The sequence below is a fragment of the Leucoraja erinacea genome, unplaced genomic scaffold (genome assembly GCF_028641065.1).
Source record: "Leucoraja erinacea ecotype New England unplaced genomic scaffold, Leri_hhj_1 Leri_264S, whole genome shotgun sequence".
In the NCBI taxonomy this organism is placed as follows: Eukaryota; Metazoa; Chordata; class Chondrichthyes; order Rajiformes; family Rajidae; genus Leucoraja; species Leucoraja erinaceus.
This window is the reverse complement of record NW_026576165.1, coordinates 29,425-57,145: the sequence shown is the minus strand read 5'-3', so window position 1 is coordinate 57,145 and position 27,721 is coordinate 29,425. Positions and strand designations below refer to the sequence as shown.

The following is a 27,721-nucleotide window of genomic DNA, read 5'->3' as shown; positions in this document are numbered from 1 at the left end:
CCTTCTTCCCGATGGCAATGGTGAGATGAGTGTGTGGCCAGGATGGTGTGGGTCTCTGATGATGTTGGCTACCTTTTTGAGGCAGCGACTTCGATAGATCCCTTTGACGTTGGGGAGGTAATCTTGTAAACACTGTTTTTTAAATGTTAAATATAGACTTGTTTGTCAGTCTATGAAAGTAAGCTTGCAGGTACAGCAGGCAGTTATGACATGTTGGTCTTTATAACAAGAGGAGTCGAGTATGGGAGCAAAGAGGTCCTTCTGCAGTTGTACAGGGCCCTAGTGAGACCACACCAGGAGTATTGTGTCCAGTTTTGGTCCCCTAATTTGAGGAAGGACATTCTTGCTATTGAGGGAGCCCAGCGTAGGTTCACCAGGTTAATTCCCGGGATGGCGGGACTGTCATATGCTGAGAGAATGTGGAGCGGCTGGGCTTGTACACTCTGTGGAATTTAGAAGGATGAGAGGAGATCTCATTGAAACATATAAGATTGTTAAGGGTTTGTACACGCTAGAGGCAGGAAACATGTTCCCAGTATTAAGGTTATTCATTTATTTCCAGTTTTTTTGTGTATTTATCTGTGTGTTTTCGGCTGCAGAAATTAAGAATGTTAATATTCTGTTATTGATACATATGACAATTAAACTCTCATAACACCTAGTGCTTTTCACAAGGTTAATTTCCGGGATGGCAGTTTTCAGATTCAGATTCAATTTTAATTGTCATTGTCAGTGTACAGTACAGAGACAACGAAATGCATTTAGCATCTCCCTGGAAGAGCGACATAGCAAATGATTTGAATAAATAATAATAAGTGTCCGGGGGGGGGGGGGGGGGTGATTGGCAGTCACCGAGGTACGTTGTTGAGTAGAGTGACAGCCGCAGGGAAGAAGCTGTTCCTCGACCTGCTGGTTCGGCAACGGAGAGACCTGTAGCGCCTCCTGGATGGTAGGAGGGTAAACATAGAAACATAGAAATTAGGTGCAGGAGCTTCGAGCCTGCACCATTCGCCATTCAATATGATCATGGCTGATCATCCAACTCAGTATCCTGTACCTGCCTTCTCTCCATACCCCCTGATCCCCTTAGCCACAAGGGCCACATCTAACTCCCTCTTAAATATAGCCAATGAACTGGCCTCAACTACCTTCTGTGGCAGAGAGTTCCAGAGATTCACCACTCTCTGTGTGAAAAAAAGTTCTTCTCATCACGGTTTTAAAAGATTTCCCCCTTATCCTTAAGCTGTGACCCCCTTGTCCTGGACTTCCCCAATATCGGGAACAATCTTCCTGCATCTAGCCTGTCCAACCCCTTAAGAATTTTGTAAGTTTCTAAAACAGACCATGGTTGGGGTGAGAGCAGTGATTTTGGTCTCCAGATTTGAGGAAGGACATTCTTTGATTGAGGGAGCTAGTCCTAGTCGTGCACTGGATTCTGGGAGTTGTAGTCCTATTCTGCGCAATTGGTTCTGGGAATTGTAGTCCCATATGGACGCGTTTCACCTGCGCCTTGCACTGCCTTCTGGTAGTTGTAGTCCAATATCTTATATAGCCGCGCACTGGATTCTGGGCGTTGTAGTCCCTTAATCTGACGCGCTACAATTGCGTCACGGGCGCCGCGCACTGGGTTCTGGGAGTGGTGGTCACATAATTGCGTCCTGGGCGTCGCGCACTGGGTTCTGGGAGTGGTAGTCCCTGCACGTCACGGACGCAGTGGATTGTGGGAGCCGTAGTCCCGTCTCCGCCGAACGCCGTCTACGTCAGCAGCGACTGGCACTCCAATCCCCACAATCCCTCGGGGGGGGAGGTGGTGCGGGAGTTGTAGTCCCCCGTCCCATCCACCGCCGTGTTGAAGCCCGACCCGGCGAACTACATCTCCCGGCGCCCCCTGCTGCGGGGAGCGGAGGGAGGAGGGAGAAGGCGGGCGCGTGTGGGCGGTGCGGAGCCCGCCGGGACTTGTAGTCTCCCAACCCCCTCCCCTCCCATCCACCGCCGTGTTGAAGCCCGACCCCGGCGAACTCCATCTCCCGCCGTCCCCTGCTGTGTGCGGGGGAGAGGAGGGGAGGGGAGGAGAAGAAGAAGGCGGGCGTGTGGGCGGGAAACGAAAAAGCCCAGGCTAATGGCGGCCAACGGAGGCGTGCCGACGCCCGAAAAAAATGTTATTCCCTCCTCCCGGTTATTAACCACCCGGGCGTCGGGGGAAGAAGAAGGGGAGAGATGGCGGCGGCGGCAGCACACGCCTGAGAGGAGGGAGAGCCGACGGTGGCTTTATTTCCCCCCTTTTGTTTTAAAACCTTCTCTTCTCTCCCCCCCCCCCTCGCGACGTCGGTTCAAATTTTCAAAAAATAACGGTTCCAACCGTCAACTTTATCGCTTAAATTTCCCCGTTTTCAAATTAAAAACCACGATGAATCGCTGAGGGAGAAGAGAAGAGACATTTTTTATCAATATTTTTTTTTTTTCCCTGAGGAAATTTTTTTTTTTTTTTTCCTGAGGAAAATTTTTTGAAAAATATCAAAAAAAACCCCCAAAAAGCCGCCGCCATGGGGGTGCAAGGGTTCCAGGAGTTCATCGAGAAGCATTGCGCCGGGGCGGTGGTGCCGGTGGAGCTGCAGAAGTTGGCCCGGGCCGCCCGCAACCGGGCCTCGGGGCCTAGGCACGGGCCTTACCCGGCTCCGCCGCCTCCTCCGCCGCCGCCGCCTCCTCCTCCGCCCCCTCCTCTGCCGCTGCGGCTGCTGCTCGACGCCGAGACCGGGCTGCACCGCCTGTACGGCGGCTACTTCACCGACTGGGTGAGCGGCGGCCAGTGGAACCAGATGCTCGGCTTCCTCGCCTCCCTGTCCAAGGCGTGCGCCAGCGGCGGCGTCGAGCTGGTCGTCGCCTTCAACGGCTCCCTGGCCAAGGCCCGGCTGCCCGACTGGGTCAAGCGGCAGAACCAGGAGCGCCAGAGCGCCCAGCTCATCGTCAACCACGTCCAGCACAAGGGCACGCCGCCGCCCAAAGTCTGGTTCCTGCCGCCGCCTTGTCTGGCTCACTGTATCCGTCTGGCGCTGCTCCGCTTCAGGGTCAAGGTAAGGAAACACTGGTGGTGGAGGGGGTGGTGGTGGAGGGTGTGGGGGTACATGGTGGTGGGTGTGGGGGTACATGATGGTGGGTGGGGGGATACATGATGGTGGCAGGGGTGTGGGGGTACATGATGGTGGGGTGTGGGGGTACATGATCCAGGTGTGTGGGGATACATGATGGTGTGGGGTGTGGGGGTGGTGGTGGTGGTGGGTGTGGGGTACATGATGGTGTCAGGGTGTGGTGGGGGTACATAGCTCACTGTATCCGTCTGGCACTGCTCCGCTTCAGGGTCAAGGTAAGGAAACGGGGTGCAGGGGGTACATGTGGTGGTGTGGGGGTACATGGTGGTGTCAGGGGTGTGGGGGTACATAGCTCACTGTATCCGTCTGGCACTGCTCCGCTTGGGGGGTAGAAACGGGGGGTACATGGTGATGTCAGGGTGTGGGGGTACACGGTGGTGGGTACACTGGGGGTGTGGGGGGTACATAGCTCACTGTATCCGTCTGGCACTGCTCCGCTTCAGGGTCAAGGTAAGGAAACCGGGGGTGCAGGGGGTATATGTGGTGTGGTGTGGGGGGTATATGATGGTGTGAGGGGTGTGGGGGTAGATGATGGTGCCAGGGGTGTGGGGGTACATAGCTCACTGTATCCGTCTGGCGCTGCTCCGCTTCAGGGTCAAGGTAAGGAAACTGGGGGTACATGGTGGTGGGGTGGGGTACATGATGGTGTCAGGGGGTGTGGGGGTGTGGGGGTACACTGGGTATGTGTCTGGGCTGCTACAGGGTGGTGTCAGGGGTGTGGGGGGGTACATGGTGGGTGTGTGGGGGTACATGGCTCACTGTATCCGTCTGGCGCTGCTCCGCTTCAGGGTCAAGGTAAGGAAACAGGGGATGTGGGTGGTGGTGTCACAGTGTGGGGGTACACTGGGGATGTGGGGGTACATAGCTCACTGTATCCGTCTGGCGCTGCTCCGCTTCAGGGTCAAGGTAAGGAAACGGGGTACATGGTGGTGTCAGTGGGTGTGGGGGGTAGATGATGGTGTCAGGGGTGTGGGGGTACACTGGGGATGTGGGGGGTACATAGCTCACTGTATCCGTCTGGCGCTGCTCTCGCTTCAGGGTCAAGGTAAGGAAACGGGGTGTACATGGTGGTGTGTGGGGATACATAGCTCACTATCCGTCTGGCGCTGCTCCGCTCCCGGTCAGGGTCAAGGTAAAGAAACGGGTGGTGGGTATGGGTGCAGGGGGTAGATGATGGTGTCAGGGGTGTGGGGGTACACTGGGGGTGTGGGGGTACATAGCTCGCTGTATCCGTCTGGCGCTGCTCCGCTTCAGGGTCAAGGTAAAGAAATGGGGTGCAGGGGTTGGTGGTGGTGGGTGTGGGGGGTAGATGCTGGTGTGTGGGGGGTACAGGGGTGGTGGTGGGGGTGGGGGATGGTGGGGGGTATGGATCATGTATCAGGGGTGTGCTCCGCATCATGGTCCAGGGGTAAAGGTAATGGTGGGGGTGGGGGGTACATGGTGGTGCCGGGGGTGTGGGGGTACATAGCTCACTGTATCCGTCTGGCGCTGCTGTGTGGGGGGGTACACGGATGGTGTCAGGGGTGTGGGGGGGCAGATGATGATGTCAGGGGTGTGGGGGTACATGATGGTGGTGGGTGTCTGGCTCTGTATCCATCTGGCGCTGCTCCGCTTCAGGGTCAAGTTAAGGAAACGGGGTGGGGGGTACGGGTGGTATGGGGGGGTGGTGGTGGTGTGGGGGGGTACATGATGGTGTCAAGGGTGTGGGGGGTACATGGTGTCGGGTGTGGGGGTACACTGGGGGTGTGGCTCACTGTATCCGTCTGGCGCTGCTCCGCTTCAGGGTCAAGTTAAAGGAACAGGGGGTACCGGGGGGTGGTGGAGGTGGTGGGTGTGGTAGAAGGATGCCAGGGGGGTGTAGGGGTACATTGATGGGTGCCAATGGAGAGGGGGGCATTGATGGGGTGCAAGGAGGCAATGCCTGGGAAGAGGTTGTACGGTGTTGGGGTGTGTGGGGGTACATGGGGATGCAAGGAGTGTGTGGGGGTACATTACTTTTTGCCCCCTTGCACCCCATCAATACATTGTATCGGTGGGCTGCAAGGAGGCATTGAGGCGATAGGAGGTACACTGCTGTGGCACCTGGGTGTGTGGTCATTGGTGGGGGATGCCCAGGGGTGTGGGGGTGTATTAATGGGGTGCTAATGGAGAGTGTGGCATTGATGGGGTGCAAGGAGGCATTGGGGGAGGGGGGTGCCAGGGGTGTGGGGCTACATGGCTGGGGTGCAAAGAGGCGTTGGCGAGGATTGCATTGAGGGGGTGCAAGGAGTCATTGGTGGGGTGCAAGGAGGCATTGGTGAAGTGAGGGTGTGTATTGATGGTGTACGAGGCATTGGGTATCGATGGGGTGCCAGAGGACTGTGGGTACATTGGTGGAGGTGCCAGAGATGTGGGAGGACATTGCTGGGGATGCCAGGGTGTATTGATGGGGTGCAGGGGGCATTGAGTTACTCCAGTATTTTGTCTATCTTCAATGTCAACCAGCTTCCGCAGTTGCTTCCAACACATTTTGTGTGGTCTTGTTGTTGGGAGGTGGCAGAGGGAGCATTGTCGGGAGAGGGGGGTGAGGGAGCATTGACCGTGAGTGGCAGAGTATAAGGGAGCATTGGCAGCGCTGGTGGGAGTTTTGGTAGTGCAGATGTTTACTGATGGAGGCTAGGAAGAGGATGTTCACAGACACAAAAAAGCTGGAGTAACTCAGCAGGACAGGCAGCATCTCTGGAGAGAAGGAATGGATCGCGTTTCGGGTCGAGACCCTTCTTCAGACCCGAGACCTGAAACGTCACCCATTCCTTCTCTCCAGAGATGCTGCCTGCCCCGCTGAGTTTCTCCAGCTTTTTTGTGTCTTATCTTCGGTTTAAACCAGCATCTGCAGTTCCTTCCTCCACATGTCAACAAGGGAGGCTGGTGGGCATGTGTAAGATGTTTTGGAGTACATTGGTGGTGTATGGTGGGTATACAGGGAAAGACATTCTTGCCATAGTATTGCATACAGTTTTGGTCTCCTAATCTGAGGAATGACATTCTTGCCATGGAGGATTTGAGTATAGGAGCAGGGAGGTTCTACTGCAGTTGTACAGGGTCTTGGTGAGACCACACCTGGAGTATTGCGTACAGTTTTGGTCTCCTAATCTGAGGAAATACATTCTTGACATAGAGGGAGTACAGAGAAGGTTCACCAGACTGATTCCTGGGATGGCAGGACTTTCATATGAAGAAAGACTGGATAGACTCGGCTTGTACTCGCTAGAATTTAGAAGATTGAGGGGGGATCTTATAGAAACTTACAAAATTCTTCAGGGGTTGGACACGCTAGATGTAGGAAGATTGTTCCCGATGTTGGGGAAGTCCAGAACAAGGGGTCACAGTTTAAGGATAAGGGAGAAGTCTTTTAGGACCGAGATGAGAATTTTTTTTTCACACAGAGAGTGGTGAATCTGTGGAATTCTCTGCCACAGAAAGTAGTTGAGGCCAGTTCATTGGCTATATTTAAGAGGGAGTTAGATGTGGCCTTTGTGGCTAAAGGGATCAGGGGGTATGGAGAGGATACTGAGTTGGATGATCAGCCATGATCACATTGAATGGCGGTCGATGCAGGCTCGAAGGGCCGAATGGCCTACACCTGCACCTATTTTCTATGTTTCTATGTTGTGTATACAGATGCGCATTGATGGTTGTCGACTCGGATGGAGGGGGTGCATTTGTGTAGGATGGCGAGGGGGGGGGGGTGGGGTGACAGATGGCGGGTGGGTTGAGAGAGAATTGACGGGCACGGCTGGGGAGGAAAAGCGAAACAAAGTGCGGAGAGGTTCGACAGGTCCAGGGGCATCCCTGGAGGCACACGGATGCTGGGGGGGGGGGGGGGGGGGGGGCTTCTTGTGCAGTGATGGTATGTTATGGTAGGGAAGGAAGTGGGCACGGACAAGGGGCTGGTAGGTGGGCAAAGGATTGTTGGGTAGAGAAGGTGGAGTTATAACTCCATATCGATGGATACGTCAAGGGGGTGTTGACTGGGTGTGTGGTTGGGCATGGAAATGGCTGCTGGCAGATTATGGAGGTCCATTAATGGGGGTGGAAGGGGCGTGTTGTTAGATTGTGGACTGTGCTTTGAGAAAGATGGCATGTGGCTGTCGACGGATGCTAGTGAAAGGGGATGTTGGTAATACAGTGTTGGAGTAACTCTGTGGCTCAGGCAGCATCTCCAGAGGGCATATCTCAAACTGAAGCGTCACCCAGAATGTCGCCCATTCCTTCTCTCCAGAGATGCTGCCTGTCTTCGCTGAGTCACCCCGGCATTTTGTGTCGACCATTCATACCGTAGGGCTGTCGGCTGCCCCAATATGAGGTGCCCTTCCTCCAGTTTGCGTGTGGCCTCTCTCTGACAATGGTGGAGGCCCAGGACAGAAATGTCGGTGTGGGAAGAGGAGTTAAAATAATTATTAATCATGAGATCGTCGGCTTGGGAGATGTTTTTGTAGTCATAGAAACGTAGAAACTAGGTGCAGGAGTAGAGGCCATTCAGCCCTTCGAGCCTGCGCCGCCATTCAATATGATCGTGGCTGATCATCCAACTCAGTATCCCGTACCTGCCTTCTCTCCATACCCCCTGATCCCTTTAGCCACAAGGGCCACATCTAATTCCCTCTTAAATATAGCCAATGAACTGTGGCCTCAACTACCAGAGAATTCCAGAGATTCACCACTCTCTGTGGAGTCTTGTTGATGTCGTCCACAACAGCTTTGGGCATGGGGGGGTGGGGGGGGGGATTTGAACCAGCATTGTTAGTTCAGACCTCCAAGCTGCTTGTCCGGTAACCTCAACTCATAAATGATTAAGAGGTGCACATGTTGGCTGCAGTATTGTGCTGCATTCCATGTGTAGAATGGTTCGTGTGCAAGGGTCTCGACCCGAAACGTCGCCCGTTCCTAGATCAACTTGGCATCATGTTTGCTTGCCTGTGTTGTTCCTTTCTATGTTCCACGTTGAAGAGCCGACCAGTAAATGCACAATCTATGCAAAAACAGCAGTCTGTTTATGAGTGCTGAGAAAATAATCAAATGATAGTGCAAGTGCCCCATAGTTTTGTCAGAAACCTATGTGAATGAATATTATCACGGGTGACATTCTTTATTTTGCATACCGTATTCAAAATATGCAAAGAGCCGTCATATATAGAGTTGGGGTGATGGGGGAAGATATGGATTACGTGATCGGAGTGCTGACTCATGATATTCAGTGGCAGCGTGCCTTAAAATATGACGCTCATCCAAAGGCAATTTGAACAATGATCAGTTTTGAATATAGTCCTGAGCATTAAAATGGTGTTGTGAAAATAATCCTAACATCGTCCCTTGGAGACCCTTGTTATGTGTTTATCTGCCATTCGTAGAAATCTATTTTAAAACTCGTGGGGGATAAATATGTGGGTGGTGGATCTAACGGCAGTAGAATTGTGTTGACTTCTGTAAAATCGGATGCAACAGATTTTTTAAAAAAGTGTCAGCATTGGCGGAAATCCTGGGGGGGGACGGGGGGGGGGGGACGGGACATGTCCGTTCGTCCGTGTGTGTCCCCCTCCCCTGGCTTTGAGAGCTGGGGGACAATCCCCCCCCGCGTCTTGTAATCCGGACTTTATATCAGACGCTTTCTAAGGGCTGAATCGGCCAGTTCTCGGGGCCTTTCAGCGCCCGGCGCGGCTTGAAATCAAACCGCTGCATCGAGGCGATCGAGGCTCCCGCTGTTGAAGCCCCCGCCAGCCGATGAAAGACCCCGCGAACGGGCCGATTCAAGCCCCGCAATTCGGGGCGGATTTTGCTGGAGTTCGGAGTCGGTCACCAACCAGGTCAGCTCCCGATGTTGCCGTCCACAGGGGGGCGTGTGTGCGCATGCGTGGACGTGTGTGTGTGCGCATGCGTGGACGTGTGTGTGTGTGTGCGCATGCTTGGACGTGTGTGTGTGCACGTGCGCGCAGCCGCCAAGAAATTGTGTCCCCCCCATGTTTTGATAGCGATTTCCGTGCATGAGTGTCAGTTACCCAGTAATGTCATGGACTTGAGTGTAAGCAAGTGAGCTGAGCTGTGATCATAAGCATGTATATCATTGATTGACTTGTTGCGTGATTGGTACAAATCAGAAAAGATTTGTGAGTGCTGACATGTGGGCGAGAATGAGGTATTTTTCTTGAGGGTATAGAGTGCAAAAACCAGAGAGCAGAGGCTCAAGGTGAGGGGGGCAGAGATTTAAGAGGTTGCGACTTTGTTTACTCAGAGGGTGGTCTGACCATTTACAGATAAAGCACAGAAACAGGCCCTTTGGCCCACCGAGTCTGTGCCGACCAGTGATCCCCGCACTCTTACACTACCCCACACGATTCGTAGGCTAATTGGCCCGTCGTATGTAAGGGAGTGGTTGAGAACTGGGGTGACACGGTTGCACAGCGGTAGAGTTGCCCAGGTTCGACCCTGACTACGGCTGCTGTCTGTACAGAGTTTGTACATTCCCCTCGTGACCTTATAGGGAGATCCTACAGAAACGTATAATTATAAAAGGACTGGACAAGCTAGATGCAGGGAAAAATGTTCCCAATGTTGGGCGAGTCCAGAGCCAGGGGCCACACACACAGTCTTAGAATAAAGGGGAGGCCATTTAGGACTGAGGTGAGAAAAAACTTTTTCACCCAGAGATTTGTGGAATTCCCTGCCACAGAGGGCAGTGGAGGCCAAATCACTGGATGGGTTTAAGAGAGAGTTAGATAGAGCTCTAGGGGCTAGTGGAGTCAAGGGATATGGGGTGAAGGCAGGCACGGGTTATTGATTGGGGACGATCAGCCATGATCACAATGAATGGCGTGCTGGCTCGAAGGGCCGAATGGCCGCCTCCTGCACCTATTTTCTATGTTTCTATGACCTGCGTGGGTTTTCTCTGAGATCTTCTGTTTCCTTCCACGCTCCAAAGACGTACGGGTTTGTAGGTAAATTGGCTTGGTATAAATGTCAATGATCCCGAGTGTGTGTAGGATAGCATTAGTGTGCGGGGATCGCTGGTCGGCACGGATACAGTGGGCCGAAGGGCCTGTTTCCATGCTGTATCTCTAAACTAAACAGAGAGCTAGTGTGAACGGGTGATCGATGGTCGGCAGGGACTGAATGGGCCAAATGGCCTGTTTCTGAGCTGTATCTCTAAACTCATCTAATGATTTTAAAATATTCATGCTCAGAGGAAAATATACTTGTGCATTACATAAAATCTAATGGAAAATAATGTGCCAGAAGGGGTGTCAGTGGAAAAATAATCAATGAAGGGATTGGATTGAAAATGAATCATGTAATTTGCAGGCATTTTTTAGTTTTATTTCACAATCCTTTTGTTAAATTAAAAATATCCAGATTTAAAATGTCAGGAAGAGCCATGATTGAATGGAGGCATAGACCTGGTGGGCCAAATGGCCTCATTCTGCTCCTATGACTTGTGGACTACCCATATTAAACTTGGCTGACTGACTGGTACGACTTCAGGGCATTTGAAAGTTGTGATCCCGGATTCATAAGGTTGTGGAGAGGTTGTCTTACGATATTGGTGAATTATGTGGCCGTGGTCATGTTCCTAAGTGATAGGAGCAGAGTTAGGCCATTCGGCCCATAATCTACACCGCCGTTCAGTAATGACTGTTCTTTCCGTCTCATGCCTTCTCCCCATAACCCTTGACACCATTACTGACCAAGAATCTCCGCCTTAAAAATGGTCACTGCCTTGGCCTCCACCGCCCTTTGCGCCAATGAATTTCACAGATTCACCACCCTCTGACTAAAGAAACTCCTTCTCGTCTCCTTTCTAAAGGTACGTCCTTTTATCCTGAGGGTGTGCCCTCTGGTCCTAGACTCTCCCACTACTCGAAGCATCTCCGCATACATAGAAACATAGACAATAGGTGCAGGAGTAGGCCATTCGGCCCTTCGAGCCTGCATCGCCATTCAATATGATCATGGCTGATCATCCAACTCGGTATCCTGTACCTGCCTTCTCTCCATACCCCCTGATGCCTTTAGCCACAAGGGCCACATCTAAAATGTTTTTCACACAGAGAGTGGTGAATCTCTGGAACTCTCTGCCACAGAGGGTAGTTGAGGCCAGTTCATTGGCTATATTTAAGAGGGAGTTAGATGTGGCTAAGGGGATCAGGGGGTATGGAGAGAAGGCAGGTACGGGATACTGAGTTGGATGATCAGCCATGATCATATTGAATGGCGGTGCAGGCTCGAAGGGCCGAATGGCCTACTCCTGCACCTAATGTTTCTATGTTTCTAACTCCCTCTTAAATAGAGCCAATGTTGATGCTGCCTGACCCGCTGAGTTACTCCAGCACTGTGAAACGTTGCCTTTCCATGTTGTCCATGTTCCTCCAGCACTTTGTACATGTCCACGTTCTCCACAGAGATGCTCCTTGAAGCACCTTGACATTACACTGTATTTAAACACACCAAATAAATGCATGTTGTTGCTATATTTTTCAAAAGTATGCCATCCTAGAGTTATCTGATCTGTGCCAAAGTTCATTTCATAATTGCAATCGATGCTCTTTGGCACGGGTGATATGAATGCGACCTTGTCTGTGCAGTGAATACGAGGATTGTTTCTGCAAGCGTGCCTGTAAATCCAACAGTATATTCAATTGATCTTTGTCTCCCCGACTTCATCGTCTTGATATATGATTTGTTTTAAATACACTGCACCAGTGGCTTTGTCCCAGTCGAGTCCCTGGGTACCCCCATTTCTTCAGTGCCAGTGCTCTGAATCAAGGTTGCCCGGTGTTGTCTCTGCACCCCTCTCTCGAACGTCTTTGATGGACGATGATGTGGGCAGTGGGCAGTTTTGTGACTTGACTTCTACTCACCTATCCCGGCACACTGGCTGCAATTGACAATTTTACCAAAGCCATGTCCGCCTTTGGAGGAACCCGGAGCGCCCGGAGAAAACCCACAAGGCCAGAGGGAGAGTGTACAAACTTCGTACAGACAGCGCCCATCGTTGGGATTGAACCTGGGTCCCTGGTGCTGTGAAACAACCACTCTACCTCTGTAGGTTTGTAGATTGTCCCTAAAGGCATTGGACAGAACTAGCATGAACAGGAGCAGGTCAGCCCGGACACGGTGGGCCGAGGGGCCTGTTTCCACGCTGTATTTCTAAAGAAAATAGTGCTTTACACAACCCACCGTGGAAGATATTCATGCCTTCTATAATTCCGTTGTGCTGAAGCAAAGCAAGAATTTCATGGTCCTATCTGGGACACATGACAATAAACTCTCTTGAATCTTGAAGATAATGAAACGATACAATTCAAAACACGGTAACGTGCTGCTGCCTCACAGTGTCAGATACCCGGGTTCGATCCTGACTTCAATAGGTGCAGCAGTAGGCCATTCGGCCCTTCGAGCCAGCACCGCCATTCACTGTGATCATGACTGATCATCCCCAATCAGTACCCCGTTCCTGCCTTCTCCCCATATCCCCTGACTCCGCTATCTTTAAGAGCCCTATCTAGCTCTCTCTTGAAAGTATCCAGAGAACCGGCGTCCACCGCCCTCTGAGGCAGAGAATTCCAAAGACTCACAACTCTCTGGGTGAAAAAGTGTCTCCTCGTCTCCGTTCTAAATGGCCGACCCCTTATTCTTAAACTGTGTGTGTGTGTGTGGCCCCTGGTTCTGGACTCCCCCAACATCGGGAACATGTTTCCTGCCTCCACCGTGTCCAAGCCCTTAATAATCTTATATGTTTCAATAAGATACCCTCTCATCCTTCTAAACTCTAGAGTATACAAGCCCAGCCGCTCCATTCTCTCAGTATATGACAGTCCCGCCATCCCGTGAATTAACCTGGTAAACCTACGCTGCACTCCCTCAATAGCAAGAATGTCCTTCGGGTGCTGTCTGTGCGGAGTTTGCGCGTTCTCCTTGTGACCGTGTTGGTTTTCTGTGAATGCTCTGGTAACCTCCCACACTACAAAACGTGCGGGTTTGTAGGTTAATTAGCTTCTGTAAATTGCCCTTAGTTTGTGGAATAGAACTAGCCTATGGGTGATTGTTGGGCGGCAAAGACTCGCTGGGCTAAAGGGCCTGCTTTGTGTGTCTCGAAACTAAACCAAGAGTCTCCGTTAAGGGCTTTGTATACGAATTAAGAGGAGCTTGAAGTTGATTCTGTACTGTACTGGGAGCCAGTGGAGAGAGGCCAGGATTGGGGTGATGTATCTTAAAAATAAGACTATATGTGATTACAATCAAGTCATTCACAGACTACAGATAAATGATGAAGGGTGCAACATTCAGAGCAAGATCAAGTCCGATTAGAGATAGATTAAAGCTCCAATGAGGAGGCTGGGAGGCTGTCTAGTTGTTGATAGGACGGTTCAGTCGTCTGATAACAGCCGGGAAGAAACTGCCCCTGAATCTGGAGATGTGTGCGTTTTTCACAGTTCCTCTCTGTGAGGAACTTTTCCGCGAGCATCGCCACTTTTCATTTCACTGCACATCTCGTATGTGTATGTGAGGAATAAACTTGACTTGAATTCTCTTCACAGGCCGGTTCTCTGGATACTTTCAAGAGAGAGCTAGAAAGGGCTCTTAAAGATAGCGGAATCAGGGGATATGGGGAAAAGGCAGGAACGGGGTACTGATTGGAAATTACCACATTGAATGGCGGTGTTGGCTCGAAGGGCCAAATGGCCTACACCTGCACCTATTGTCTATTGTCACACTTCTGTACCTCTTGCCTAATGGGGGAGGGGGGGGGGGGGGGGGAGGGGGAGCGACTGGGGGTGAGACTGGTCCGCGATTGTGCTGCTGGCCTTGACGAGGCAGCGTGAGGTGTAGACGGAGTGGACAGAAAGGAGGTTGGTTTGTGCGCGCGTGATGGTCTGGGTTTGCGTCCACGATTGTGATTTCTTGTGGTCTTGGGTGGAGCTGTTCCCAAACCGTGCTGTGATGCATCGCGATGACAATCTTTCCATGGCAGCCCTCGGTACTAGTCTCCCTCCCCCTCTCCCTCTGCGGGCAAACACACCTGAGGTATTGTGCAATTTTCATCTGTCAAATGACTTGTTTATGAGGATTGTGTCCTACACCTGTTACTCTGTGAGGGCTGGAACTTGGCGATCAAGGAGGATTTTCCTACCTGCTACGTCATTTTCCAAGCAAATAACAAATTTTCCTCTCTGTCTCTCTCTCTCTGTCTCTCTCTCTCTGTCTCTCTCTCTGTCTCTCTCTCTCTCTCTCTCTCTCTCTCTCTCTCTCTCTCTCTCTCTCTCTCTCTGTCTCTCTCTCTCTCTCTCTCTCTCTCTCTCTCTCTCTCTCTCTCTCTCTCTCTCTCTCTCTCTCTCTCTCTCTCTCTCTCTCTCTCTCTCTCTCTCTCTCTGCCTCTCTCTCTCTCTCTGCCTCTCTCTCTCTGCCTCTCTCTCTCTGCCTCTCTCTCTGCCTCTCTCTCTGCCTCTCTCTCTGCCTCTCCCCCTCCCTCTCCCCCTCTCGCTCTTTTTTCCTTCCTCCTTTGTCACCTCTTATCAGTTCTTTCTTACACATTTTCCCGAGAGTCATCCCAGCGTTCTCTGGCTTGGATGCCCCTTGGAGTGATTCCTCGAACGTGCTGTGTGGTTAGAGACCGCACACGCGCACACGCACACACGCACACACACACACACACATACACACACACACACACGGTTGTGAGTCAATATCATTTGTTTGTGTGGTACAGTAACTGCCTGAAGTTGGTAAGGCAGCTGGGAGCTGTGTCTTATTTTTAATGCTGCCTCTGTGCTGGCACTGTTTGTGTTCTGGGACTGGGGCATGCCTTTGCTCGATGTTTGCTTCACTGCACCGACTGTTCTCATTGTATCCCTCTTAACGAGCACAGGAGGTTTTGTACTGAGTGGAAACTTCTCAACCGCCGATAGAGCTGCTGCCTCGCAGCGCCAGAGACCCGCCCGAGCTTGCTCGCTCCATCCTGACCTGGGCTGCTGCCTCTACGGAGTTTGCACCTCTCCGGTTTCATGCCCCATCCCAAAGACATGCCCTTGTGGGTAAATTGTCCCTTGTATGTAGGATAGTGCTAGTGTACGAGGTCAGCACGGAGCCGTTGGGCTGAAGGGCCTGTTTCAGCACTGTATCTCTAAAGTCTAACTGTAGTGAGCATGAAAGTAAGCATGCAGGTACAGCAGGCAGTGAAGAAAGCGAATGGCACGTTGGCCTTTATAACAAGAGGAGTCGAGTATAGGAGCAAAGAGGCCCTGGTGAGACCACACCTGGAGTATTGTGTGCAGTTTTGGCCTGTTGACCTTCATTGCGAGAGGAGTTGAGTATAGGAGCAAAGAGGTCCTTCTGCAGTTGTACAGGGCCCTAGTCAGACCACACCTGGAGTATTGTGTACAGTTTTGGTCCCCTAATTTGAGGAAGGACATCCTTGCTATTGAGGGAGCCCAGCGTAGGTTCAGATAGATGGATCAGCCAATATTTGAATGGAAGAGTAGACTGGATGAATTCTGCTCCTGTAAGGCATGATCACATGAACCAGCGTGGGCTTTTTTTGTTTATTTTCTCCGTGTCCCGTCTGCCCCCGCAGGTCGTCCAGAGCATCGAGGACCACCACCAGGAGGTGATCTCCTTCTACCGCGAGAATGGCTTCCACGGCCTGATCGCCTCCGACTCGGAGTACGCCCTGTGCAACGTGCAGTGCTACCTCAGCGCACACGCCCTCAAGCTGAGCTGGAACGGCAAGAGCCTCACCACCAACCAGTACCTGATGCAAGAGGTGGCCAAGCAGCTGAACGTCAACCCTGCCCACTTCAGCATCTTCGCCGCCCTGCTGGGTGGGTAGTCGGCGGTTCGGCCAGCGTGGAGGTGGGCTGGGGGCGGGGGGGAATGCTGCTGCTCTTCTGGTAGAGTAGCAATGTTACAAAATGTTGAGATTTTTAAAAAATCCAGTCTGCAATTTATCCCATCAGATAAAGCATAAAAAGAAACATAGAAAATAGGTGCAGGAGTTCGGCCTTTCGAGCCTGCACCGCCATTCAATATGATCATGGCTGATCATCCAACTCAGTATCCTATACCTGCCTTCTCTCCATACCCCCTGATCCCTTTAGCCACAAGGGCCACATCTAACTCCCTCTTAAATATAGCCAATGAACTGTGGCCTCAACTGTGAGTTGAATTTGGCAGAGAGTTCCAGAGACTCACCACTCTGTGTGAAAAATGTTTTTCTCATCTCAGTCCTAAAGGATTTCCCCCTTATCCTTAAACTGTGTGGCCCCTTGTCCTGGACTTCCCCAACATTGGGAACAATCTTCCTGCATCTAGCCTGTCCAACCCCCTAAGAATTTTGTAAGTTTCTATAAGATCCCCCCTCAATCTTCTAAATTCTAGCGAGTACAAGCCGAATCTATCCAGTCTTTCTTCATATGAAAGTCCTGACACCCTAGAAGTTTAATTTGACACCTAATTCACTTTCACATCTTCAGTATTAAAAAGGTTATGGCCAACTTCATACTCGGAACTTAGCATCTTGTTCCTTATTGCTTTTCCATTGACTTTTAACACAAAAGCTGTGATTGGGTACAGTCAAAAGCCCATAATTTACTTAAAAATTAAGAGAACTGAATAAAAATGTCAGTTATTATAGATTGAAGCATTCTGAAACAAATCTTACTTAGATGACCTGGAATTAAAGCATCTAATTAGTTAGTTACCTCATTGTAGCTAATTACAAAATTCAATTACTAGATCTAAACATCTATCCATTTCTTAAGAAAAGGTTAACATTTTTAAATAGCCTAAGTGTCCACATAACATTCACACAATAATTCACAATATAACAGGATTTTAAAATCTCATTGTCATGAATTTATAGGCCAAATGGAAGGAATTTAATGTTTAATTCCCGTAAATTAATGGGCATTTTAATCATCTTGCGAGGTGTTTGTGGAATGCTATCGATTGGAACGTTGCGGTTTGCGGTGAATTTGAACCCCATATCGGCAGGAAAAACACTGCCGGTTCGCATGGGGCCAAAATCACATTTTCGCCAATGAAATTTGGATTAAAGTCATCCTAAGAAGCAAGTTTATACGTATACTAAACAAATCGCCTTATGTCTTGTCCCCTACGTGAGATCCGTCCCGTTGACGGCGTTAGAAGTAGATTTTTTTATTTTACTCCAGGGATTAATTTGTCCCGTGATTTTTTTTTTTTAAAACTTCCGAGAACGGAAGTCGGAACGATTTTTCTGCAGCAGCTGAACAGCCTGAGAAAGTTCGATTCCGACAGGCAGGAGAAAACGCCATTTTAATCCCGTCCCGCTGCCATAAAGTGCCAGGGACCCGGGTTCCATCCTGACTTCGGGCGTTTGCATGTTCTCCCTGTGACCGCGTGGTATTCTCTCCCCCCCCCTCCACATACGTGTAGATTTGTAGGTTAATTGGCCCTCGTGTAAAATTCGGATAACGTGGAAACTTGTTTGAATTGTGTAAATTGTCCCAAGTGTGTGGGATGGTGCTAGTGCATGGGGTGATCGCTGGTCGGCGTGGGCCCAAGTGTGTGGGATGGTGCTAGTGCATGGGGTGATCGCAGGTCGGCGTGGGCCGAAGGGCCTGTGTCCACGCTGTATCTATCAATGAGTTCAATTTGGCGCCTGGGTGGTCCGCGATCTTGCTCTTGCTCTTGCGGGTCGGTGAGGTTTATGGGGTCTGTCTTTCCTCCTCGGCAGGTCGGCACTTCTGTCTCCCTCCATTCGGCATTTGTTCGATGCATCATCCCTTTCCCCCTCATCTCCTGCAGGTAACCACATCCTCCCCGACGAAGATCTGGCCGCATTCCATTGGAGTCTCCTGGGTCCCGACCACCCACTCGCCTCTCTGAAGGTGAGTGTACGCAGCAAAACCTCTGAAGGAGGCTCTCGATCCGAAACGTCGCCTATTCGTTTTCTCCAGCGATGCTGCCTGACCTGCTGAGTTACTCCGGCATTGTGTATCGAGGTTAACTCCCGGGATGGCGGGACTGTCATATGCTGAGAAAATGGAGCAGCTGGGCTTGTACACTCTGGAGTTTAGAAGGATGAGAGGGAATCTCATTGAAACATATAAGATTGTTAAGGGCTTGGACACGCTTGTGGCAGGAAACATGTTCCCGTGTTGGGGGAGTCCAGAACCAGGGGCCACACCCAGTTTAAGAATAAGGAGTAAGCCATTTAGAACGGAGACGAGGAAACACTTTTCTCACAGAGAGTGGTGAGTCTGTGGAATTCTCTGCGGTGCAGGCCGATTCTCTGGATGCTTTCAAGAGGGAGCTAGATAGGGCTTTTCAAGATAGCGGAGTCAGGGGATATGGGGAGAAGGCAGGAACGGGGTACTGATTGGGGTTGATCAGTCATGATCACGTTGAATGTTGATGCTGGCTCGAAGGGCCGAATGGTCTACTCCTGCACCTGTTGTCTATTGTGTCTATCTTCAGCGAAACTTCTGAAGAAGGCTCTCGACCCAAAACACCGCCTTCTTCTCCAGCGATGCTGCCTGGCCCGCTGAGTTTCTCCAGCATTGTGTGTCTATCTTCAGCGAAACCTCTGAAGAAGGCACTCGACCCAAAATATCACCTAACGAACAAAACTCTGCTCTCAGTGCAGTAACCCCCCACCATCTGGAGTCTGGTAGCTTTTGGGTAGCGCAGCGGTAGAGTCTGTACGGAGTTGAAAGTAAACATGCAGGTACAGCGGGCAGTGAAGAAAGCTAATGGCATGTTGGTCTTTGTCCCAGACGTTATGGAGGGAACTGTATACTGTCAAGTCAACTTTATTTGTTACATACACACGTACAAGATGTGCAGTGAAATGAAAGTGGCAATGCCTGCGGGATTGTGCAAACATTTTAGAGGAATTTTTTTTAAAAAGACACAGCACAACAGTTAATTCGTCCCTGGTGAGATTAGAGTTTACAGTCCTGATGGCCTGTGGGAAGAAACTCCGTCTCTGTTTGACAGCGGAGGTGCTTGCCTGATCTTTGCAGCTGGAACAGTCCGTTTCTGGGGGGGTAGGGGTCCCCCATTATGCTGCTTGCTCTGGATCTGCACCTCCTGGTGTATAGGTGTGTCGATCCAGAGCGAGTGTAGTTCCCATGGTGCGTTCAGCCGAACGCACTACTCTGCAGAGCCTTCCTGTCCTGGGCAGAGCTGTCCCCAAACCAAATTGAGATGTTGCCGGACAAGATGCTTTCTACAGCCCCAGAGTGGAAGCACTGAAGGATCCTCAGAGGGACTCTGAATTTCTTCAGCTGCCTGAGGTGGTAAAGGCGCTGCCTTGCCTTACTCACCTTACTCACCAGTCCATGTCACACCACTGCCCTGAATATATGCAACAAAACCCTACTACTGGTAGTAATCGCCTTGTAATAAATAATGATTTGTGATCCTTCCAAATTGCCGTACCTGTTTGCTGGCTTTTTAGAAATGGTGTCCGGGACATCTTGTTCCCACCACGTCTCAGAGCTCTGCAAACTGTTCGGTTAATTTACACTCTCCTGCCTTCCCGGCCAAGAAAGGAATGACCTCCTTTTTCTGCCGTGCACTTCTTGGCAGATCTCTGCACACTCGCACAACCTGTCTGTCTCGCTTCCAAGCCTCCCTGTCCTTCCCGCGAGCGGTAGTAACCAAATCTGCAGTGCCACCAGCAAGGCGTTTACATCAATTGTTTAAAAAAAAACTTGGCACAATCCCATCAGCCTCCAATTGTTAGGAAGGAACTGCAGATGCTGGTTTAAACCGAAGATGGAGGACAAAATGCAAGTAACCAGCAGCCAGCCATTCCTTCCCTCCACAGATGCTGCCTGTCCTGCTGAGTTACTCCAGCATTTCTTAATTGTTAGATCATTTCTTCCTTTTACCTGCTCTGTGATCGGATAGTGGGCGACTAAACCGTCTCTCCCACCTGGTTTGCCATTTCTTCCATCGAACGTGTCCAAAGACAGGCAGCTCGATTTGTTACTAGCACCTATGAGAGAGAAGCGAGTGTCACCAAACTTCTGAATTCTCTGGGGTGGAACCCTCTCCAAGACAGACGTGAAGCTCACTGTTTGACCTTAACGTTTTTACAAAATGTTAAATGGTCAGCTCGACATAGATTACAAGACCTACACCAAACCCAAACTAATTAGGAGCAGACGAGGGCATTCGATCCAATTTGTGATCCCAGCTACAAAGACAGATGTGTACAGCAATTCGTTCTTCCCCCGCATAATTATAGCATGGAATAATCTCCACCCAACTATAGTTACCCAACCAGATGCAACTACATTTAAAGTAGCTCTTTCTTCCCAATAACCCTTTCTGGCTTAAGCCCTCCCGTCACCACCTCCAGTTTAAATTCCATTTGGAATATTTTGGACAACCAAGCACCAAGAGGGGGCTGTGGACCAAAAACGAGGCCTGTCAAAGGGCTAGTGAGCTTCTAGCCCGAACCAGCACCACTGCGTCGCTAATGTTTTCAACGAGGGTGAACTAATTTTACCTCTAGCCTTTGCATCTAACGCCTTCCATCTGCCGATGAATCCTGCCCTCCCACTGGGCAGGCTTTGTTTGGTTCAAACTGAAGATAGACACAAAATGCTGGAGTAACTCAGTGGGCCAGGCAGCATCTCTGGAGGGAAAGAATGGGTGACTTCATGTCAGGACCCTTCTGCAGACAGAGTTAGGTGGGGAGGAAAACTAGAGATAGGGATGGGTACACACAAAATGCTGGACTGTCATATGCTGAGAGAATGGAGCGGCTGGGCTTGTACACTGGAGTTTAGAAGGATGAGAGGGAATCTTATTGAAACATAAGATTATTAAGGGTCTGAACACGCTAGAGGCAGGAAACTAGAGAGAGCTAGATAGGGCTCTTAAAAATAGCGGAGTCTGTGTGTGTGTGTAACACTGGGGTACAGTACCGGTGGGGACGGGTCTGCTCTGACTGTCACTATGTTCCTCTCTCCCCACTGTTTGCAGGTCCGAGCCCACCAGCTGGTGCTGCCGCCCTGCGACGTGGTGATCAAAGCCGTCGCCCTCTACGTCAGCAGCGTCCCCGACGTCCGCAATCTCGACGCCGTGGCCAAGGACGTCTTCAAACACTCTCGGGTCAGTAGTAGCCGCAGCACCGGAGGCTCGGGCTCGGCGGCATCTTCCACAGCGCTGTCTGGCAAAAACCCTCTCTGGTTTGCCTCGCGGCGCCAGAGGCCCGGGTTCTGTCTGTCTCTGTGCGTGTCCCCGTGACCTTGTGGGTTTCCTCCAGGTACTCTGGTCCCCTCCCGCGTCCCAAACACGTGCAGGTTTGTCGATTAATTCAATTCAATTCAATTTATTTGTCATTTGGACCCCTTGAGATCCAAACGAAATGCCGTTTCTGCAGCCATACATTACAAACAAATAGACCCGAGACACAACATAATTTACATAAACGTCCATCACATTGCTGTGATGGAAGGCCAGAAAAACTTATCTCCCTCCCCCGCCCCCCCCCCCCCCCCCCGATGTCAGAGTCAAAGTCAAAGCCCCCGGCTGGCGATGGCGATTGTCCCGCGGCCATTAAAGCCACGCCGGGTGGAGCGAGGTCGCACACCGGGTTCTTGATGTTAGAGCCCCCGGCGTGAGCTCGCAGAGTCCCGCGGTCATTCCAAGCCGCGCGGGGCGGTGATGTAAGGCCCCGCTCCAGGAGCTCTTCGACCCCGCAACTCGGGCGGGAGAAGTCGCCGTTGCGGGAGCCCTGAAAAGCGGTCTCCCTCCAGGGACCCGCGGGCTCCCGGTGCCGCCGTCCGCCAGACCCGCAGTTGCAGCCTCCGAATCTCCGGAGGTTGGGCCGCAGCAGCGCTCCACCACCGCTCCACCCGCTCCGGACTCGGCCAGCTCCGCGACGGTGAGGTGAGTCGTCCGCACCAGAGCCCCCGGTCTTCCTGTTGGAGGCCGCTCCTCGTTGCAGCTCCAACGACAACGGAGACCCGACAAAGAAAAGGTCGGGTCTCCCGTACAGGGAGAGATTTAAAAGTTACCCCCTCCCTCCCACCCCCCCACACACACACCCCAACAAAAAATAACAAAAACTACATAAAAAGATAGACAAAAAATAATAAAAACGCAGACGGGCTGCAGAGGCCGCTGCTGACGAGAGTCGCGCCGCCTACTGAATTGGCCTATGAGTGAAGGGGTGGGTGTGAAAGTGGAAGGTAGACAAAAACGCTGGAGAAACTCAGCGGGTGAAGGCGGCCACCATGGAGCGAAGGAAATAAACGACGTTTCGGGTCGAGACCCTAGAAAGTGGGATAACAGAGAGCGAGTGGGATTGATAATCAGCATGGACTCAGTGGGCCTGTTTCCACGCTGTACCTCTAAATTAAGTACACCTCGTGCTCTGATACCACGAACCCCCTTCTCCCCCTTCGTACACACTCCAGGTTTCCTCCCTCACTCCAAAGACTTGCAGGTTGATTGGCTTCTGTAAATTGTCCCACGTTTGTGGAGAGCAACATGGGTAGTAAGCCTGAATGGTCATGAGTAGTTGCCCAAAGAGTCGTACCATTTTCTGGTCGCCGTTGGATTTTCAGCATTTTTCAGCCACCTGCTGCGACTGTGACGGGTGCCGGCAGTCGCTGAAAAAGTTGCGTAGGTGGGACAGGCCCTTTAGGCTAACACGCTACCATGTGCAGGTTAACACATGAACATGCACCACCATACATAGGCTAACACGCTACCACCCGCAGGTTAACTTGCACGCACGCTACCATAGATAGGCTAACACGCTACCCCTCGCAGGCTAACTCATGCGTACAGTTGTACAGGGTCTTGGTGAGACCACACCTGGAGTATTGCGTACAGTTTTGGTCTCCTAATCTGAGGAAAGACATTCTTGCCCTCGAGGGAGTACAGAGAAGGTTCACCAGACTGATTCCTGGGATGGCAGGACTTTCATATGAAGAAAGACTGGATAGACTCGGCTTGTACTCGCTAGAATTTAGAAGATTGAGGGGGGATCTGATAGAAACTTACAAGTAGGCCCTTTGGCCCATCGACTCCTCTCCGACCAGCGATCCCCGCATATGAACACTTAAGGGGTTGGACAAGCTAGATGCAGCAAGATTATTCCCGATGTTGGGGAAGTCCAGAACTAAGGGTCACAGTTTAGGGATAAGAGGGAAGTCTTTTAGGACCGAGATGAGAAACTCATTTTTTACACATAGAGTGGTGAATCTGTGGAATTCTCTGCCACAGAAGTTAGTTGAGGCCAGTTCAATGGCTATATTTAAGAGGGAGTTAGATGTGGCCCTTGTGGCTAAAGGGATCAGGGGGTATGGAGAGAAGGCAGGGATGGGATACTGAGTTGGATGATCAGCCAAGATCATATTGAATGGCGAATGGTGCAGGCTCGAAGGGCCGAATGGCCTCTACTCCTGCAGCTATTTTCTATGTTTCTATGAGCAGGCTCAGGTGAACATGTGCAGGCTAACTCGTGGCGTGGAGGGGGGAGAGGGGGGAATACTGCACCCGGAGACTGGGATTGAACCTGGGTCACCAGAACGCATGTGGCTGTGGCTCTACCCTCATCGCCTCTGTGCAGCCCAAGCGCATGCGGGCGGTGAGGCACAGGACTCCAGCCTGGGGGTCCGCCTCTGTACTGAGTGTGTGCAGCTTTGGTCTCCAAATTTGAGGAAGGACATCCTTGCTATTGAGGGAGTGCAGCGTAGGTTCACCGAGAGAATGGAGCGGCTGGTCTTGTACACTCTGGAGTTTAGAAGGATGAGAGGGAATCACATTGAAACATATAAGATTATTAAGGGCTTGGACACGCTTGAGGCAGGAAACATGTTCCCGATGTTGGGGGAGTCCAGAACCAGGGGCCACACACACACACACAGTTTAAGAATAAGGGGTCGGCCATTTAGAATTCCACAGACTCACAACTCTCTGGGTGAAAAAGTGTTTCCTCATCTCCGTTCTAAATGGCCGACCCCTTATTCTTAAACTGTGTGTGTGTGTGTGTGTGTGTGTGTGTGTGTGTGTGTGGCCCCTGGTTCTGGACTCCCCCAACATTTCCTGCCTCAAGCGTGTCCAAACCCTTAATAATCTTATATGTGATTTCCTCTCTGGATGCTTTCAAGAGAGAGCTAGATAGGGCTCTTAAAGATAGCGGAGTCAGGGGAGAAGGCAGCAACGGGGTACTGATTGTGGATGATCACAGTGAATGGCGGTGCTGGCTGGAAGGGCCGACTGGCCTCTACTCCTGCATCTATTGTCTATTGAATGCCCCATTGCCCGCTGTCCCATCACTGCCGTCAGATCCAGCCCCTGCCCAGCGCTCATTCTGCGAGCTTTGTCACCGTTCTTACTTTCTTTATCAATCTAGTCTAGGACGGAAGACAAAATTGAACGGTTCAAGAGGGCCGTGGAATACTACGCAACTGCAAGCAAGCCGAGACCTCTTCCTCTCGGACCGGCACCCTTCCTCGGTAAGGATTCTCCAACATCGGTCCGAAACGTTGCTCTAGATGTCAGCAGATCTATATCGGTGAGAGGAAGCGGAGGTTGGGCGATCGTTTCGCCGAACACCTCCGCTGGGTCCGCAATAACCAACCTTACCTCCCGGTGGCTCAGCACTTCAACTCCCCCTCCCACTCCGTAACCGACCTCTCTGTCCTGGGTCTCCTCCATGGCCAGAGCGAGCAACACTGGAAATTGGAGGAACAGCACCTCGTATTCCGCTTGGGGAGTCTGCATCCTGGGGGCATGAACATTGAATTCAGCCACTAATCTCAGAGCCGCATTGGCTGCCTTTAGTTTGTCCAGGAAGAAGGCAGGAAACATGTCCCCGATGTTGAGGGAGTGCAGCGTAGGTTCGCCAGGTTAATTCCCGGGATGGCGGGACTGTCATATGATGAAGGAATGCAGCGGCTGGGCTTGTATACACTGGAATTTAGGGATGAGAGGGGATCTAATTGAAACGTATAAGATTATTAAGGGTTCGGACACGCTAGAGGCAGTTTAGGAATAAGGAATCGGCCATTTAGAACGGGGATGAGGAAACACTTTTCCACCCAGAGAGTTGTGAGTCTGTGGAATTCTCTGCCTAAGAGGGCGGTGGAGGCCGGTTCTCTCGATGCTTACATAGAAACATAGCAATTAGATGCAGGAGTAGGCCATTTGGCCCTTCGAGCCTGCACCATTCGCCATTCAATATGATCATGGCTGATCATCCAACTCAGTATCCCGTACCTGCCTTCTCTCCAATACCCTCTGATCCCCTTAGCCACAAGGGCCACATCTAACTCCCTCTTAAATATAGCCAATGAACTGGCCTCGACTACCCTCTGCGGCAGAGAGTTCCAGAGATTCACCACTCTCTGTGTGAAAAAAAGTTCTTCTCATCTCGGTTTTAAAGGATTTCCCCCTTATCCATAAGCTGTGACCCCTTGTCCTGGACTTCCCCAACATCGGGAGCAATCTTCCTGCATCTAGCCTGTCCAACCCCTTAAGAATTTTGTAAGTTTCTATAAGATCCCCTCTCAATCTCCTAAATTCTAGAGAGTATAAACCAAGTCTAACCAGTCTTTCTTCATAAGACAGTCCTGACATCCCAGGAATCAGTCTGGTGAACCGTCTCTGCACTCCCTCTATGGCAATAATGTCCTTCCTCAGATTTGGAGACCAAAACTGTACGCAATACTCCAGGTGTGGTCTCACCAAGACCCTGTACAACTGCAGTAGAACCTCCCTGCTCCTAGACTCAAATCCTCTTGCTATGAAAGCCAACATACCATTCGCTTTCTTCACTGCCTTACAAGAGAGAGCTAGATAGGGCTCTTAAAGATAGTGGAGTCAAGGGATATGGGAAGAAGGCAGGAACGGGGTACTTACTGGGGATGATCAGCCATGATCACATTGAATGGCGGTGCTGGCTCGAAGGGCCAAATGGCCTAATCCTGCGTCTATTGTCTTGAAACGGGCCCGGTGGCCCATGCTGACCATCGATCACCCGTTCACACTAGTTCTATGTTATCCCACTTATCCACTCCCTACACACAAAGGACATTTATTGTCACATACACCAATTGGTGTAGTGAAATTTGAGTTGCCATTGCAGCACACAAATAAAATACACACAACATTATGGAATTTAATGTTAAACACAACGTTTCCCACTGTGAGGGAAGGCAGCATAGTTCAGTCCACTTCCTCCATGTTCCATGTTCACCCGTGGCCGGGGCCTATTTGAGGCCTCCGCAGTCGCCGATGTTTCCGGCCCTCTCGCTGATGGAACTCCGGCTTCGGAAGAACGCTCCCAGCGGCTTGCAGTTTCGAAACGGCCGCCATTTGCAGAAGCTGATTAACCAGACCCACCCAGGGTAGACACAAAATGCTGCAGAAACTCAGCAGGTGAGGCAACGTCGCTGGAGAGACAGAATGGGTCGCGTTTCAGGTTTCAGGTCGCCCATTCCTTCTCTCCAGAGATGCTGCCTCACCCGCTGAGTTACTCCAGCATTTTATGTCTACCTTCGATTTAATCCAGCGTCTGCAGTTCTATCTGACACATGTGGGAGGAACTAGTGGCTCGTATAGATGGGACATGTTGGTCTGTGTGGGCAAATTGGGCCAATCGGACTCGATGAAACCGGAGCACCCAGAGAAAACCCACACAGTCGCAGAGAGAACGTACAAACTCCGCTGTCGGGGTGGCCCGCTGTACGGGCCTCTGGCAACTCAACCGCTGCGCCACCGTGCCGGCCCTGGGCCACCGTTGGTAGGTGATGGGCGTAATGCTGTGGTTCCTCTTCCAGGTTTCGGGCCTGGCCATTTCGGGATGCCACCTTATGCTGCCACGCACATGCCAGCCATCTCTCAGCCCAAGCCTCTGGTAAGTTGGCGAGCCACAGGGGGTGGAGAGGGAAGACATTGCTGCGAGGGGTTTGCTTAGAGAGGAGAAGACTTGTTTATTTTTTTACAGAGGGTGTTGGGCGTCTGGGATAGGGTGGAGGTGGAGGCAGATACAAAGGTGGCGTTTAAGAGTCTTTTAGATGGATGTGGGAGGGATATGGATCGCGATTAGTTCAACTTCGCATCCTGTCCAGCCAAAGGGTCTGATCAGGAGCGATACTGTTCCATGCACCCATTAGTTCAACTTTGCACAATGCCCGCACAGTCATGGTGGGCCGAAGGGCCTGCTCCTGTACTGTACCAGGTTCTATTGGTTAAACAACTTCAGGTGCGGCACGAACATTGTGGGCCGAAGGGCCTGATCGTGTGCTGTACTGTACAAGAGTCTAGTCATTAGAGCGTGGGACTTGGGGGAGGAGGTAGATGTCTATTGAATGTATACTCTGGAGTTTAGAAGGATGAGAAGGGATCTTATTGAAACAAAGAGGACCTTCTGCAGTTGTACAGGGCCCTAGTGAGACCACACCTGGAGTATTGTGTGCAGTTTTGGTCTCCAAATCTGAGGAAGGACATTCTTGCTATTGAGGGAGCCCAGCGTAGGTTCACCAGGTTAATTCCCGGGATGGCGGGACTGTCATATGCTGAGAGAATGG

The 27,721-nt window shown here is 51.2% G+C and overlaps 1 protein-coding gene across 1 annotated transcript in view; it reads left to right on the top strand.

Moving 5' to 3' along the window:
* Nucleotides 1-2,147: 2,147 nt before the first annotated feature.
* Nucleotides 2,148-27,721, top strand: part of fam120c (family with sequence similarity 120C) — a 43,716-nt gene continuing 18,142 nt past the window's right edge. Inside the window, exons 1-6 of the mRNA XM_055630178.1 lie at nucleotides 2,148-3,071; nucleotides 15,751-15,997; nucleotides 17,964-18,046; nucleotides 21,159-21,287; nucleotides 24,544-24,646; nucleotides 26,972-27,048. Of these exons, the coding sequence (XP_055486153.1) occupies nucleotides 2,544-3,071; nucleotides 15,751-15,997; nucleotides 17,964-18,046; nucleotides 21,159-21,287; nucleotides 24,544-24,646; nucleotides 26,972-27,048 (1,167 nt within the window). The 5' untranslated portion in view covers nucleotides 2,148-2,543. The remainder of the gene's footprint in view (nucleotides 3,072-15,750; nucleotides 15,998-17,963; nucleotides 18,047-21,158; nucleotides 21,288-24,543; nucleotides 24,647-26,971; nucleotides 27,049-27,721) is intronic.